This window comes from Streptopelia decaocto (genome assembly GCF_964273445.1).
Source record: "Streptopelia decaocto genome assembly, chromosome: 3".
Taxonomy (NCBI): domain Eukaryota; kingdom Metazoa; phylum Chordata; class Aves; order Columbiformes; family Columbidae; genus Streptopelia; species Streptopelia decaocto.
Genome location: NC_138656.1, coordinates 74,675,325 through 74,692,269, shown reverse-complemented (window position 1 = coordinate 74,692,269; position 16,945 = coordinate 74,675,325). Strand labels below are relative to the sequence as shown.

The following is a 16,945-nucleotide window of genomic DNA, read 5'->3' as shown; positions in this document are numbered from 1 at the left end:
TATTGTATTCAGTTTTGGGTTGGTTTGTTATTAGGAAAAAGCTGATAAGAGTTTCAGATAGCTAAAGCATCTGGGATAAATAAATGTCTAAGAAGATGAGCAAGTAGTTTGGCTAAAATAAAGCCATAAACTTTAGAAGTACCAGAGGCCTGGGATCACTACAACAGGAGAAAACAGCTTAATGTGTTTTGTCAAGAAATAACACAGATATTAGCTCAGACTTTATTTCACTAGGATGTCTTAACTGAGCAATGTTTACTCTTCTTTCAGGTACTATGATATCTCAGGCAGACACTGTACTGTTCAAGAAAACCAAATACCAGCAGTAATCTGTCCACATGCTTATGTTATTCCAGCGATATCAATGTCTACTGCCTCATTACCAGCAGCACTTAGAAAGGTAAGAGAAAACTAAGTATCTGTGTTTATATAAAATATATATATATACATATATATACACACACATTTACATATATCATAAAGAAGATGACTATTCTGAAAAGACAATTTAATGCCAGGTATATTTTTAATCTTCCTTTAAAAGGACCTGTGTTTGAAGTACTGGAAAATTTTCAAATCAATATCATATACGGAAATAAAGAAGGTACATAATGACTATAGCTGGCATGAAGAGCCAACAAAGGAAATGGCTTGAGGAGATCTTCCACATGCTCTCACAAACCATATGGCTTTTTCCTTTTGTTCATAAAATATACATAAGCCAAAATAATAATGGAACAGGCTCTACACTTTTACAGTGTTTCACTTAAACTGTACTGTTGTCTATGTTGTTTTATTCCAGAGAAGGAGAAATGGCTACACATTCATTTTCTAGTGTTCATGTAGTTCATGTAGTATTACTCATTTGCTTGGCAGAAGTGTTACTGTATGGAAGCAAGCTAGGGAAAATGCTAATTACTTCTGTTCTAATGTGAGAACTTAATTTCAGATTGCAGACAAGGTTGTGCAATGCCATTCTTGTCTTTATTGTAATCTTTCTATGCAGAGAGAAATACCTTTTTTTCCACATTAACAGAGGTAAACAGCAGGCCAGTAATTACAAAAGTTGCTTTTTTTCTTGGTTGCGGAACTAATGTTCATCTGAATATATTTGATGAGGACTTAAAATATTCTGTCTTTAAGAAAAAAAAAGTGTTGTCTAGTCTTGTCAAGCCAGAAAATCTCATCTACTAATTTCTATATGAGGCCTTTGGAAAAGACTCATTGGTCGTTAGATGACTACACAAATAATATAAACCCCAAACATCCTTTGTGGTCTCATTTAGCATCTTAATTCTATTGATACTGTAGAAACATGCCTACAAAAAGAGCCCAGTTCTTCACAGTTATGAAACAGGAAAATGGTGCAGTACTGTGGTGGGCTGAAATTTCTATTGCAGTAGAGATAGCTGAGGAATTAGATTTCCAGCAGAAAAAAATGCTGTTCACCCTATTGCTGTCTTGGATGGACTTCTATATTGCTACTTGCAAAGACTTCTCCTAGAAAAGAAAGTTTGATTTTGTTTGATTTTTTTTCAGTGGAAATTTAAGAAAGGCAGAATTCAGTTGTTATTTAGTGAGCTCTGAGTTGGCATTTTGTTGTTTTGGAATTAATTGCTTATACTTACAGCTAAGTTAAACTGTTGGGGTGTCATTCCTCTAATCTGGAACCAATCCATTTGTATGAAAGGAAGCATCAAAGCAGGCTACATAATTTCATAAGTTGATGCATAGGTATGATTGTTAGTTAAATCATAAAAATAAAGGAAATTCTGGGGGGGGTGGTGTGGGGGTGTGTGTGTGAATTCAGCAGTTTCTTCTGTCTTGGGATAATCTGCTAATGCGTGTAATGATAAGGAGTCACCTGCTGATGATAGATGGTTCATGAGGATCAGGATTTAATGAAGCCCTGCCTTCCCTCAGCATTTCTTGTGGGAAAGCAGTAGAAAACGGTGCAGAACGCAGAATATACGCTGTTTGCACCAGGTTCCTCTCTGCTGCTATCCTCTCTACGGAAATCTGTTTGTAAGCATTTCAAAGGTGAATATACTAAGTAGAGTCTTGCAGACTAATTTACACAGCCTAATTTGTATTATCCTCTATTTTTCCCTAATTTAGGTTATTCTCTTTACCTCGGATAATTAAGAGCTGACTCCAGCAATGACTAAAACAGACAAGCACTCCTGCATTCTTTTATTAATTAAACAGTCTTCCTAAGACACCTTGCTTATCAGTCTCTGGAGCATTCTAACATTTGCTTTTGCTCTCTGGGGAAAAAAAAAAAAAAGCCAAACTAATTTTATTTTGCCGCTTTCCTTTTCCTTTTTGTAGTAGTGATCATTATATGATGGAGTTCACTTTCACCTAAGTTCCCTTCTACTCTCAGCCAGTTCATGCCTACTAGTCAGCAGAAGATCTAAAATAGCCACTCCCTTAATAGTTTTGTTCACCTTCTGAAGAAAAAGCTGTCCCCAGCATATTCCAAGAACTTGTTGGACTGTCTCTGTCTTGTATTTCTTTTCCAACAGAAAAAAAAATTAATTCCAAGAAGTAATTAAAGCCATCAGGTTCTGTGCTTTTGGATGCTTCCCTTGCTTGATCAAAAACCAGTCTTCTCTCCACCCAATTAACTAGTGTATAATAAACTTCTATCATAATATAACCCGGTTTTCCCCTTTCATCTTCTTCCAGGGTTGTTTCAGAAATCTTCATCTTACCTATTCCTGTACTTCACAGCAACTGTTCTTGATATACAGTGCAGCTTTGGTTCTCTTTCTTTTTGTTTGACTTTCATAAATAGTGGTGGTAAAACATCAGGAAATTTAAAAATGGTTTAAGTCACTTGTTTGATAGTGTTGCTCAGTGAAGTAAATGTTGTGTTGCCCGAAGTATAAGGCAAAAATATTTCCTCTCACTACATCATTGTTTTAGGAGAAATGCAAGATCCTTGTGTATCAATATGGCTTTCTCATCAAATACCTCTGATGCTGATTCAGGTGTACTTCTAGATCTGTACAAGGATTTCCACATTTTCTCTCTTTGTAAGGCGTTCTGGAATTGATCATTTTGTTCTATTGCAAACTTCTGATTTGAACAACTGAAAATGTCAGCTATATAATAATGAAAGATTTTTAAGTGCTCTTATCAAATATATAAGTAACATGTTTATTAAATCACTGGAGGTAACCAGGTCTATGATAAATTAATAACTCATACAAATTGAAATATAAATGTCATTTTCTTGACTCTTCTAGTCCTGTGCTATTCAATGTGCAAAACATTTGTTTTACAAAAATGAAGGTTAGCAGTTTCTCTTTTGGTATTTTGGCAAACAGAAGTTTGGTAACACACTATTAACTACTGAAATAAAAAAAAAAAAAAACAAAAAAACCCAAAAAACGAGAAATAATTTCTAGATATCTGTTCTGCAAAATACTCTATTTCTAGATTTCTAAAACTCAGGTTATTTCTTTTCCCAAATAATGCATTCCGTCCATGGTTACATTTGCACAATTCAGTTTGGCTCAATGGAGCTAAATAAGGTTTAGTGTCTGAGTTTGTTTGCAAATGAAACCAAAATAGCTTGATTAGATTGCTGTTTACATTTAGAATGTCTATGCAGATAGCTGTGGCCATAATTTTATGACTGTTGTGGGTTTTTTATATCTTTGAGACTGTTTAATAAAACAATGTGGCCAGTGTTCTTACTATGAATGAAGAAACAACTTCCTGGATGTTTGGTTCATTCTGTTCTCTTCAAATTAAAAACAATGCTATTTGAGGACCAAATCACAGATAAATGTGTATTTTTGAAGTCATACAGCTACAATGGTGACAAAATAGTAATACCAATTGAGAAGGACTCCTACCTGTGATATGGCAAACTCAAATGACCTTAAATTATGTAGTTAAATAGGCTTTCAGCTGATAGGTTTCCACGTAGTTAAGCTGAGAGGCATTTATTTCTGCAGAGAACTATTTCAAATTTAGATTGGCTTCTGCTGATAGTAAAATGAGTGAATAGAGTTTGTAATCCTTCATTATTTATACATTTCCTGTGCATTAGGACTAATGATCACAAAAAAGTCTAGACTTTAAAATTCCATATAGATACTTAGGTCTAAACAGGTTTTTTTTCTAAGTCACATCTATGTGCTGTAATGCTGTTTCTCCTCTTATACTCAGGTGTTGATTAGTCATATTTTCAGACCTATAACCCAGTACCTGTCTAAAGGTTTCTCAGGATTCTCCATCTAGATAAGAGTTCTCACACCTACCTGTTACCTGAACACAGCCACTGCCTTTCACACAAAGATGCAGTCCTATGACATGAATATTTAACTAAGGAAACTGGGTGGAGTACTTCTAACACCCAGGTGTGGCTCTGGAAGCCCATTTTGATTCTGTGTCAAATTACTGGATTAAATGAGTTTATTCTATCACTGCCTTTGCCATATTCCTGAGACAGCAGATATGCAGATTCCTAATTCCTCCTGCTCTTTTAACATATCTGTCAAGATGATAGTTCATCAAGGTCTAGGATATTTTCAGTTTAGGATTCCTGATCTGCTTCTTTAATTTCATTTCTGCCTTGCTTAGAGAAATGTTAGCCAGACATCCAGCCCAGGTCCTAATACTGCTTCTCCTTACAGTGCTTTATTTCCTCAAGAAATAATGAAAGTTAAAGTCTATTGGGGATCCCACAGGGTTATAAAATCACCTCCCAGAGTGATGTTTACATGGTAGAAACAAGGCATTTTATATGCCATTTGATACATTTCCAATGCCAAGTAAGTGAGAAAGCAGATGAGCCACTTTCCAAAGTAACAGACAACAAAATTATTGGTTTGTGGATAGGTGAGAGGAGACTGCCCTGAGGAGAGCAAGTCTTTGCCTTAAGGTTCACCACAATTTTTAACAGATAAGGCCTTTCAGTGGTTAGCTGATCTCCTCCCAAAACTCGAGACTGAAAGAAGAGAAAGCATCTTTCTCCAGCCTGGAATCAGAAACCCCAACAAAACCTTACAGACAAAGTCCTATGAAGTGAGTCATACAGGGGCTGATAATATTTGCTGGTGTAGGTTTTATAACAGGACATAAAAAAAACCCCAAACACAACAGTTTCAGAGCACTACCCTGCCTCGTGCAAAGACTGAAGGGTGAAAAGGAAGGGAAAATTGTATGACACTACAGGATGTTTTTCTTGTGAGCTGGAGTGAAGGTATGAGAGGCAGTCACCTAAGAAGGGCCTAGGTGGAGTGGGGGAGTAGGCTTGTTCTTGGTTTTCTTTTCTTTTAAAATTTAGGTAAGCCCTCAACTGTTTGGAATAGGTTATACCTTTCCAGCTAATGAAATGTTGCAGCAGGACAAAGTTTCATTGTATTACCTGAAAAAAACCCAAAGAACAACCAGGGAAAAAAGCCTGCTCAGTGCTGTTCTGGACATCTGGATTTTTGCCAGAGTTTCTACCTACTTAACTACACTTATGCTCAACTTCTGTATAAAATAATGTACTTTGCTCTTTCTTTTGTGCAGACTGTTTGTTGCTACTGTATGATGCTTCCAGTCACCCTCCTACCCCATGTCTAACTTGTTTCCCTGAAATAATGGTTGCACTTTCCGACTCCCTCCTGGGCTTAACAAGTTGAATAATTTTCCTTTCCTTTTAAATTTCCTTTTTTTTTTTTTCTCACCAGGAATTTCCCCTTGCTACTCGACCAATAGATTCAAAATCCCATGATAATCTCCACAAAAAAGCTGGCATTCACTTGCTCCCTTTTCAATTAGTCATGTTTGTGCTCACTCTGGTAGGGCTACTTTTTAATCATGTTGCTCCCCATTGTCATTCCTACAGAGGAGAGAGTAGCCTTGCAAGTTTTAAATTTTAAAATATAACTTTTAAACTCTTTGAATAGCCAGGTCTGCCTATGACAGTCATCTGTGTATTATGTGCCTCTAGTGCACTAATTTATGGGAAATCTGGAGAAATACATTTCTTCAGTTAAGATCAATCAAAAAATACAGCAACGGAGATTTTTATAGGCTAGAATATATATAGGAATTTTATTTACATTTATATATTTATGGATATATATGTATGGATGTATACTTAAATGTGTGTATGAACTGAAGAAAGTTTGGGGGATGTTATCCGTAAGCCATGGATTTGGGATTGCTGTCCTGATATATTCATATGAATTGAAGAAAACGGTATATAGAGAGAATGGAAAAAGATTAAATATGATGAAGCATGGATCACATGAAAGCTCTTTGACAACATTCAGAATATCTACATTATTCATTGTCTGTATGGCTTTTAATATGGATTTTAATAGGAAGTTATTGTGCTTGTCAGCACAGTAACTCCTTATTGTGGTTTAAAATTTCTAGGAAAACATGAGAATGTTATAATAGTTTCTTAAGTTTCTTTTTTTTTTTTTTTTCTTTTATCCTATCTACACAATTTGTTCCTATTTTTGGGCTGCAACCATGCTGTGGTTTGGGCAGGAAGGTGATGTTAAAAGGAGAAGAACACTGAAATCTTTACTTTGAAATTCATGGAGAGGAAAAAAAAAAGTAATCAAATTTTCAAACCAAACCAGTTGAGTAGGGTGGGGAGATGTGGGAAGGAAAAACTAATGCCTCATTTTGTCCTGGCAATGCCAGCATTTCTTACATGGTTGACAAAGGATTTATACACTTAGCAAATATTTAATTTCCTCTGTCCTTTAAACTTTTGAAATTTTTATAGGATGTTTAGCTCTGAGTCATCATACGTTTTGCAATATTTTGAGATGATTAATACTGAAATATTATTTCAGAATTATTTAGTTGATAAATATGCAATTCATAATTAAAAACACAACAACGCCACAAACAATAAGAAGCAAACAGAATTTAAATAGTACTGAAACCATCATGGAAGCCAGAAAATACAGAACTGGGACAGAATTTAAATGCTGACCATTTAAGTCACAGTGATGTCTCCCACAAACACTTGTGCTCTGAGAAGCCACTGTATCTTAAATTACTTGTCCACAGTATTTGGTGAGTAGTGTCATAAACCAGTAACCTGAAGTCATGTGGTAAAATGTTAAAACCCAGAAAGTACAGGGGGAATAACTTGAAGATGGCTTCTATCAAAGTGCTTTCCATTGGGAGAACTTTTAAGAGCATAGTCTACAGAGATATAATGGCAGTGTTGACTAACGTAAGTATATTTGACAGAAAGCAAAACTGGCCCCAGCATGTACGGATACTCTTTGTGTAATATCACCTGCTAGCAAGAACCCACATGTAGGCCAGCTCTTCCTAAAGAACAATGCTAACTAACAGCAGAGGACTGAATTGCATTTTTGTTAATTCTTTTAGTTTTAATAACATATGGTGCTGTCTTTTAATATAAATATTTATCAACATTGACAGTAAAAACTGTAGAAGTAGCAGAGCCCCTATACAAGCAACTTACTTTTAATAGGGCATGGGTACTGCTGTACCTGTAGGAATGCTGAATCAGGACACTGGGATAGCCAGCCATAGTTGTAAGTCACCACTGGTGATGCTGCTTGGGCTGACAGATATTATGACTGCTTTTTAAAAAAAAAGATAAATGTGAAATGAATTTGTGTACCTCAAGCACTTTTGCTTTTGGGCTGCGATAATTGCATTTCCATTGCTTTATCTGTTTCTGTCTTTGTCAAGGCCTCAACAGGAGGAAGGGGAGGGGACAAGAGAGATACCAGAGAGGAGAGAACAAAAAGATTGCACCAAAGGAAGGCAAAAAACCCAAAGCAAGAACAATTACTTGTTTATAGATTAAATTCACAGCAGAAAGGAAAGAAAGCAAACCCAAAAAGATAAGTAGGAGTGTTCAGAATATTGAATAAGCTGTATCTGTCATTTAAGTGCTTTCAGTTACCAATATCAGGTTTCTGCTTTTCCAGGATTCTACCGTAAGTCAGATTTATTTTACATCTCTGGTTAAAGAGCTACAGTTCTAGTAATTGCATCCCCAGAAGACTAAGCCATTCATAACAGAATATTCTTTCTAACATAACTGATCTGTCTGAGGCATACAACGGAATTAAGAATTCCCGAGTTAAGCATATCTATAATGATACGCACCTCTGGTTAAGCGTCATTCTGCCCAGATTTCCCAGGACACAGCAAGCATCCATAGCATTGCAGCAGAGATGCTCTGGATACAAAACTGTGAATCCTTCAGAGAAGAAACTGCCAAGCAACTTCAATTCAACCTATTTGTTAATAATGAAGACAGGAGAATCCAGCAGCTAGTAATACACACACGGTCATACTTACTGTGTAGGCAGAGACCAAAATTCTGAGAAGTCCCAATGTGAAAAAGCTTGGACATCAGGTCCACTGTAAAACTGATTATTATGATTTGGCTTTGTAACACAGCTCGCTAAAGATCTGCTCATCCTTTTACCTTCCAAAAAGTCTGTAAATTTATGGCTAATTACAGCACAAGAGAGGTTCTCAGCTATCCATGACAGAACCTCTCTGAGTATTGCTCAACAAAATTACTTCTCTGCTTAATAAAATACCATTCTGCTGACTAGACTGATGGCATCGTTGCAATTTCCTTGTCTGTCCACTTTTTTCCATATTCCCAGCTCATTACTCCTCTTATCCCCATTTGAACCACAAATTCATTTCAGTAGTAACTTAAAATGGTTTTCATTTTGCTATTTCCAACTCTCTTAGTTCCTAAAAGTTAGTTTCTAGGTTATGTCCAGTTCTTACGGCTAGTTCAAAGAGACCTTGAAAACACCTTTTCAATTCCTAGTGCTTTTTGGTGAGGAGTTTAGCACAAGAGCATTCCAGCTGTGGTTGATTGCAGGTGTACAGGACTACAGCTGACAACTAACTTGGGCCTTGGAGAAGTGCAAAAGACAGGAGGAAAGATGACATGGAGGTATTTAGCATTTTCGTAGAAGAAACATAGCTCCTGGAATATTGGTGTGAGAGGAATCTGTCTTGTAGTCTAACACTCTGGCATTCAAGAGGGCAACGGGTGTAGTAAGTCAAGAAGGTTTGCTCCACCCCTTTACAATATAAATTTGAAGGCAGAGTAGGAATACCAATAAATTCTTGTTCTGATAGACATCTTCCAAGTACGCAGGAAGTTTATTGAGGAGATTGTTGGGGTTTTTTATGTGCCGTTAAAAAAAAACAAAACAAAACACAAAACCAACCAAACAAACACAACACCAACAACAACCTGCAACATATCAGACAGCTTACGTTTATTTGCTCTTGGCTGACAACTTAAGACAGATGTCACTTGGAGTGGAGAGCTCTCCTTTCAAGCAGTTAAACACATCCACCTTGGTGCAGAAGAATTAGAAAAAGCCTGCGTCTAACTTTACACTGGACTTGCATCCTGCATAGTCTTTGTGTTGAGCTATGTTTGGAATTGAATTACATCTTTTTTTTTTGCATGGTCTGTGCAATACTGTGAAAAAATTTAGAGGATGCAATGGGTGAAAATGTGTTTCTGTTTGAGAATGTTAGAGACCGCTTAAAATACAGTCACATAAGCAATGGTCCAGGAATGTAATAGTGCTGAGGTCTTCAGGGCTGGATTGCAGAATAATCTACAGTACCCCAAGCAGTGACAAAATAAAAGGCCTATCAAACTGGCACAATACTGCGCTTTGCAGGAGTGAGGTAATGTGGATAGATACCTGCTCAGTGTGGCATTGCCCAGGGAAGGCAATGAACCATTTGTGCATTGCACAAGGTCTGTCATCAATGATCAAGCGTGGACAGTATGTAATGAGTCTAGTAATGGTGACATGGGAGTGTGCACCAGGCAGTCCAGTGTTACCAGTGGCCATCCTTTATCTGCCCCACCTTTGTGTATCATCGTGCCAAGCAGCCAGCTACATAGCATTTCAGCATTTCACTGGGGTTGCTCATGCAACTCTCTCTTAGGATGACACCACGCACTTTACTGCCTTCTCCCCAAAGGGCATACTCCTCCCTTCTCTTTCCCGTGGTGAGCACAGTCCTGTGAAGTTGTTCTTTGAATCACCAGGGGTTTGTTTCTGGCCTCCACACCAGGCTGGTCCACAGTGTGGAGAGCTGTAGACTCTTTTGCATCATGCTTTTCTTGTACCATTTCCACACTTGTGCAATGTGTTGGAATGGTTTTCAGGACCTTGGCAGGTAGCTGTGCTGTGCTTTCTCTCTCCTTGGGTGTGACCCTATTTCCATTTTGCCATGCTACGTGACCAGGTGGCTCAGCATATGCACAGTACACCTGTGCACCCTCAGATCTGAGAAGATTGCAACACAAAGCTGTTAGTGATGGTTCATTCCTCCTGACCAGGCTTTTGCCACTTTATACGCTATATAATGCATATGACCATTAGAAATGTGTGTGTGTGTGTGTATATACGTACATTTACGTGTGATTTATTGCTCTGTAGTTCCAGCAGCAGTTTAATAATGGGTTTGCAAAAGGTAGTCATGAAAAAGTTCATCTTTCTGATTTTATTCTCTTTGGAACTGAATTATAGTGAATAAACTGGAATGCTTGTTCACTAATCCCTTTAAAATAAGCGCTTGATCTGCCATGGCTCAAGATTGGCAAAGTGTGATGCACTTTAATAAAGAATTGCCTCTAAACTACTGTTTGAATATGATTTAGAGATTTTCTAAAATAATTTTACCATTCTGACAAACTAGCACTGCTCATATAATTTTCAAAATCACAGTGGGTAAAATTTCAACAGATAAGTTTTGAGTTTGTTGTGGTTGCAAACAATATCTGAAGATTTAAATAGAATATAATGTATTGTTCTACAAATATTGTTTTTTTAATAGTGCAACTTCACATCGCAATTTCTTCTAAATTAAACCTTATGACATGCAAATAAAAAATATAGCCTCTTTTCCTCTCGCATTGTTACAATTCTCCTCCTTTTTTTTTTTCTTTTTGTATTACCAGTTTGATTTCTAGGGTATATTTACTGAATAAGAGAATACTAGTCTAGGAGAAAAACAGAGATTGAAAAGTGTAGCTTTTGAAAAGTCTGACAAACCTGAACAAACTAAAATTGTAATTGTTTAGCAACCAGAATTTAGATAAAAAAGAACATAAAGACCTGTTTACTTTTTTGGATTTCATCCAGAGAAACTTGTGATTTTAGGAGGCTTATTAGTGGTAATTCTGGCTATTCCCCTTCCCTCAACTCCAGGGGAATTTTGATTGTTTTGCTTCTGGAAATGCTGAGGATAATGTTTTTCCTTTGGCTTGTAAGACTTAATTTTTATCAGATAAATTTCTGACTCTTGGACCTGAAAAAGAAAACCACTTTCCAAACGTGGAAAAGGTACAGGCAATTTGGGAGGGCTTTTTTTTCTTAAGCAGCCACCCAGCGAAGCAGCAGCTCACCCTGCTTGTTGCTGGCTGTTGTTCGGAGCCTCGCACCCAGCTGGGAGACTGAAGAAACTTGTCAGGTTCCTGATGTGGCTGGGTGGGGAAGCCTGAGCTGCTGCAGAGACAAAAGATGGAGTCACTTGCAGGTGGAAAGGGTAGGTAGCCAAGGGAAGAATCATGCGGAGTAGCAGAGGTTTGTCTTCCCACCCCCTTCCCACCAGGTGCCGAGAAGGTGTGGGAAGGAAGCAGTGGAGTAGGAGCAGGAGAGAAGACACACGCCTGCCGTCTGCCTGCAGGAAGCACTCGTCAGCTGCCAGGTTTTCATGGGAGACAACCAGGTCCCGCCTATGTTCTCAAGCACTGACAAATAATGGAGTAAGCTTATGCGAGGTGGTCCCCAAGAGATGTTAATGGAGCGGCTTTACGGCATTTTACTTAGGAAGGATCTAAGATAGTTTGATCCCAACACTAGAACTGTGTTAGTTAAAACTGTGTTGGATTAATCAGGGTGCTTCTAAGGGCTGACTTTAAACTTGCCTTTGTAATGTCTCTTGTTCTAAGCCACAGACACCAAAGCCAATCCTAGAGCATGCTGGATTTGCCTATGCCCAAACTAACCTCTTATGCAGAAATTCAAGTGCAGAATCAATAATCTTGACCTTTCCTGGAAATGCTGGTATTTATGAACGGTAGAGCTTAACTCTGATCCAATTCCCTGTTGCATTATTTTTAATCAACAAAATATATTTTTAGAGGTAAAACCTGAATTTTTTTAACAATACCAGGTAGGAATTTGAACTTTCATCCAACTATACAATAGCAATATAGTGATATTTAAATGCTGTTGTAGTTAAATCTCTTCAGCAGCTAACGTTTAGTAGTTTGAATGCACAGTAGGATAATGCAACACGTCTGTAATAATACATCTGTAATAGCAGGAAAACATACATCTCCCTTTTTTTTCAGAAGTATTAATGTATCTGTTTTCTGGACAGACATGTATTGTTTAGTTTAATGTTTTATATACTATTAAGTTCTGTTCAGAGCCTAAAATAAACAGACCTAAGGATATAAAGGTATTTCATTAAAACATTTTCTCTTAGAAGTTTCTCTTGCTTAATGGTGAGTATTAGGCAATACTGATGTAATTGTGGGATTAAACGCAAAGAGTTTGCAGGACTATTCCACTTGATTTAATTTTTGCCCACTGCACTGCAGGGAACCAGTGGGTCTTGAGTAATTCCTATCTTCTCTGTACCGGCTTTATAAAGTTTATTCTGATTAATAATAAGGCAATTCTCTGTAATAACTATAATAATAATTAGTTTGAGGAATTCTGGGAACCTTAGTTGAACACTGTTATTTAGAATAAGTGCTAAATTATAACATTGTAATTCAAATGTAAAATGAGATGCCCAGCCATTTTTGTAAAGTCAGGATAAGGTATTCTAGTAATAATAGTTCCTTGTACTTAGTACCCTTCATCTGTAAGTGATGGAAAATCTGTACATCAAAGAAGTTATCAAGGGGTATAAATAAGTTATACATTTTACAAAAGGGCTCTTTAAAGCATATAGTCTATCAAGCCCAAATTTTCCAAAGCAGCTGCTATCTTGTGTGCCTTTATACTGGGGATTGACTTGAGATACATTTCAGTTGAAAGGTTCTGTTTGTTTAAAGATACCAAATGGTACCCTGGAATAATTTCTAATAGAAGTTACATTGCGTGATTTTTATCTATTTAATGAGAACTTCCATAGAGGTTCTATTAATTTCATATTTAAATACACTTTGGTTAAATCTTGTCTTTTTCCATCCTGTTGGATGGTTTTCAGAATCATAAACATACAGTAATTTTTTCCTGTTTCAGGATTGTCACATCTGCTTCCTAAAACAAGCATGTCAAACATGCTGTTCACTTTGTTGTTAGGTTTATGAAATTTGGCTTGGGTCAGACTAGCAGTCCAATTTGCAGCTTGTTTACTGCCTTTATTCTTTTGCAGTTTTACAGTCTCGCATTAACAGCACAGGGCTGAGAAGGATGCCTTTCTGCCTCTTGCCCTGTGTGCCTGTGACAGCTTACCTTCTGCTGTGCCTGACCTGGGGAAAATCCTCATGTTGCTGGCAAAAGGCTTTTAGTTTTCCATTTATAGTTTCAGACAATCCGCTTTACCCAACAAAAAGAACCCCAATTTTCTAAATTCCAAATGACATAACAAGTTAGTTTTAGGTACCTAGAGCTAGAGCTGCTGAAGGACTAAAACACTTGGGTGCTTAAGTTAGATAAACTAACTCCTAGGCATATTTTCCTGAGACCAAATTAAAACTTCAGGGAAGGACCTAGGTTTCCTAACTAGAGCAAGCAGAGTGAGACAATCTATATCCTTCATCTGCTGAGCACTTAGAGCTACCTAACAAGTAAGACTGGGCACAGGAGCTTATTAGAAATCCTGCCTTGCTCTTGAGCTACATGCAGAATCATGTAGCGATGCCCCAGTGAGCCCAGGAGCCAGCCCAGTTGGCCAGCACAAAGCAGCCACATCAGTACTGTGTTTGGAAAAGGCTAATAATATATGTGGCTCCTTAGGATTATTTCCTCTTTGTCCCATAATAATTTAATGTCAAATGTATAAACAGTCTTGAGGAGATGGATTTGAGTATCTGGAATGAGATCCAAGTATTACAATGAGTCTGACAGTTTTAATACAATTTCCACAGTCTGATTTCAAAGGTGTTTTCAGTCTACATAGTGTTTCTTCTGGGAATGTATATCAGTTTTATTGTATCTAAGTGCTTAGCAAAGAAATCAATTCAGATCACTACTTAAAATCCTTTTTATTAGATGAGAACAACGCAGAATGGAAAATGCAATGAGTTGTCACCTGTGCATTTTTAGCTGACCTAACCTGACTGTAAGCTTAGTAGTATTAGTGAAAACTATCAGTTTTTGCCATGGTACCTGATTTTGGGTTGCTCTGGGAATTTACTGATGCTTTTATGAAATTCTTGCATGTGCGCTGAAATGTTGCAAGATTTTTCCAAAAGTCATGTACTTTCAACACTGTGGAGCTCCTATTGACAGCAACAATTTTGCGTGAAAGCAAGGGGAAAAGATCAAGATTGGTGGTGCCTAAGAAAGAGCTGGTTTCCAGAGATTTACAGCTTCATCTGCCGTACAGACACTCTCAGATTTGGAGCAAGATAATCCTATTTCCTCTCTCCAGTAATTATACGTAAATACTGAATCTAAAAGGAATTGAAAAGTGTCATGGTCAGCTGTAAATCTAAATTAGACACGTTAATGTTAAATCTATACTTATCAATCAACACCATTCAGAGTTAGGGGCAGGACACTATGCTCTCACAAAACAGAAGAAATACCTACAAACCTAGAAGAAAGAGACCTAACAAATGCAAAACTACTTATGTAACAGATTCTTCATCATTCTGAATTGCATCCAGGATTGAAAAAAAAGGAGTTACATTTATTAGTTGTGGCTTCTGGTTAGGGAAACCTAAAAGACTTCCAAGCCCCTCTCTTCCTCTCCCAAATGCTTTTGCCATTTATCCTCTCTTGCTCGACAGAAAAAGTACTTTCAAGTTCCTGTCTCTTAGAACAAAACACAGATAATATATGTTTATTTTCACTCTTTACTTCAAAAGAATCTTTACACTGAGTAGATTATCTAATGATACAGTTCTAACCCAGCAGCAAGACTTGAAATCCTGAGAGCAAAGATATGAGGCTAACTAATATCGAACTTCCTCGCTTTCTCTTACATTGAAACACAAAGAGTTACAAGTACAATAATCTACATTAATGTTATTTTTGCATATAATTTTATATCTGGAAGTCTTCCAAGTTCAGAAAAGTTTAAATATTCTCTCAGTTCTTCAGTGTTGAATAATCCCTGTTCATACTTTTGGTGCTGCTGCTTTTCTGCTTCTTTGAGTCTCTTTTATAGTATCATTTTACCACAAGTTGCTAGAAAAAATACAGATCTAATATATGAACTCAGGAAGCTGAAGAACCAAGGATGCCTTTATAAATCAGTCTCTTACTGAATAAAGGCACAAATAATTTTTTCTTTAGCCATCTTAAATGTGGATCAGCAAACAGTAATCGAGTTTGTGAGAACCAACGTGTGTGGTATATTTTTTCCTCCTGTTGCATATCTGCGTTCTAGTATTGCATGTTAATTAATGCGCGCAAGGCATCTGCCCAACACTGACTTCACAGTTCTTTGCAACAGGTTCTCTCCTTCTGTGGAGGCGCTTACTGAAGGGCTTGCTGCCACCCTTCTGCAGCTCCTTCTCTTATCCTCTAATTGAGTCCCTTTCATAGTTGTAATTTGTCTGCCAAATGACTTATCAGTTGGAAAGGCTCAAGTCAGATACTACTTCCTTTTTTGCTTGTTTTTAACTGAGTGCTGCCAGAAGAAAGAAGGGGTTAAAGTGTGGGAGGATTGCTAAGAAAAAGGGTTTGGTTAATGACACACAGGACTGCATCTCACACACCATAGTTTGTTTATTCTTCTGTAACAGCAAAAAGAATTATCATCATCATGGTAAGGCAAACGGCACTCTTTTTTTTTTTTTCCCTCTTTAAATCCCACCAGAAATCTTTAGGTTAATACAAGATTAATTTTTTAAAAATCATAAAATCAACTGATCTCCATTAGTTTTACAGAGTGTCTCTTTAACTGACAGATGCTACTGTTGACAGAAGGGGAGGGGGTAAAGATTTTAGTATATGGAAATAACTAGCTCTGGGGAAAACGAGATGTGAGCAGGCATGCCTTTTCTGACATGCCTGCTCTTTCTCTCAGCCTCCTTTCCTAAATACACATGTAAGGATCTGTTCAATTTTTATTTATGCTGCTTTGTCTTTCCTGAGCTTTTTCGAAATATTTCTATTTATTTGATTTTGCATGATATGCTTCTTTCGGTTTTGCTGATACATCCAATATCTAAATCTCCATGTTCGACACCTAAGAAATAATATGGGATTTATTTATAATATGGGATCTATGCTTCTTGAACAATTTCCTTTCAAAAAATCAGTTAAACATGCAGGCTCAGTATTCTCATTAGTATATATGCTGTTGCAAAATGGTCAATTTTCAGTGTACATTTGAGCTGAAAATTTAGTTTTATACTGAAAAAATAAATTGGAAGCAGACAGGTCCTATTCTCTTGAAGACATGAACTGCTTTGCTAAAACATCCTGATTTAGTATAAAATATAAGTAGTTTGTAGAAAAATATTACTGTTAAGAAAAATTATGTTTGTTTCACATCACCCTGCTCAACAGTGTCACATTTATTCCCTGTATACAGAGCTCAGGTGAAATCGTTTAAAATGAAGCTATTGCTATTTATATCCTCTGTAAAGTGTAACAGCCAAAGACCTGGAAGAGGCAGGGAGTGAATTCTGTGCTATAGTGGACTTGTTGAATTTAAAGTGTATTGCTTTCTTTGCCTCTGAAGACGACACTGTCAACCTGGAACCTGATATATTTAAAAGAAATGCTAA

General features: G+C 37.0%; 1 protein-coding gene across 1 annotated transcript in view; it reads left to right on the top strand.

Annotated features, from left to right (window-relative positions):
• Nucleotides 1-364: 364 nt before the first annotated feature.
• Nucleotides 365-16,945, top strand: part of CRYBG1 (crystallin beta-gamma domain containing 1) — a gene marked incomplete at its 5' end in the record, with an annotated part of 64,584 nt that continues 48,003 nt past the window's right edge. The window contains one exon of the mRNA XM_082048157.1: nt 365-400. Within this exon, the coding sequence (XP_081904283.1) occupies nt 365-400 (36 nt within the window). The remainder of the gene's footprint in view (nt 401-16,945) is intronic.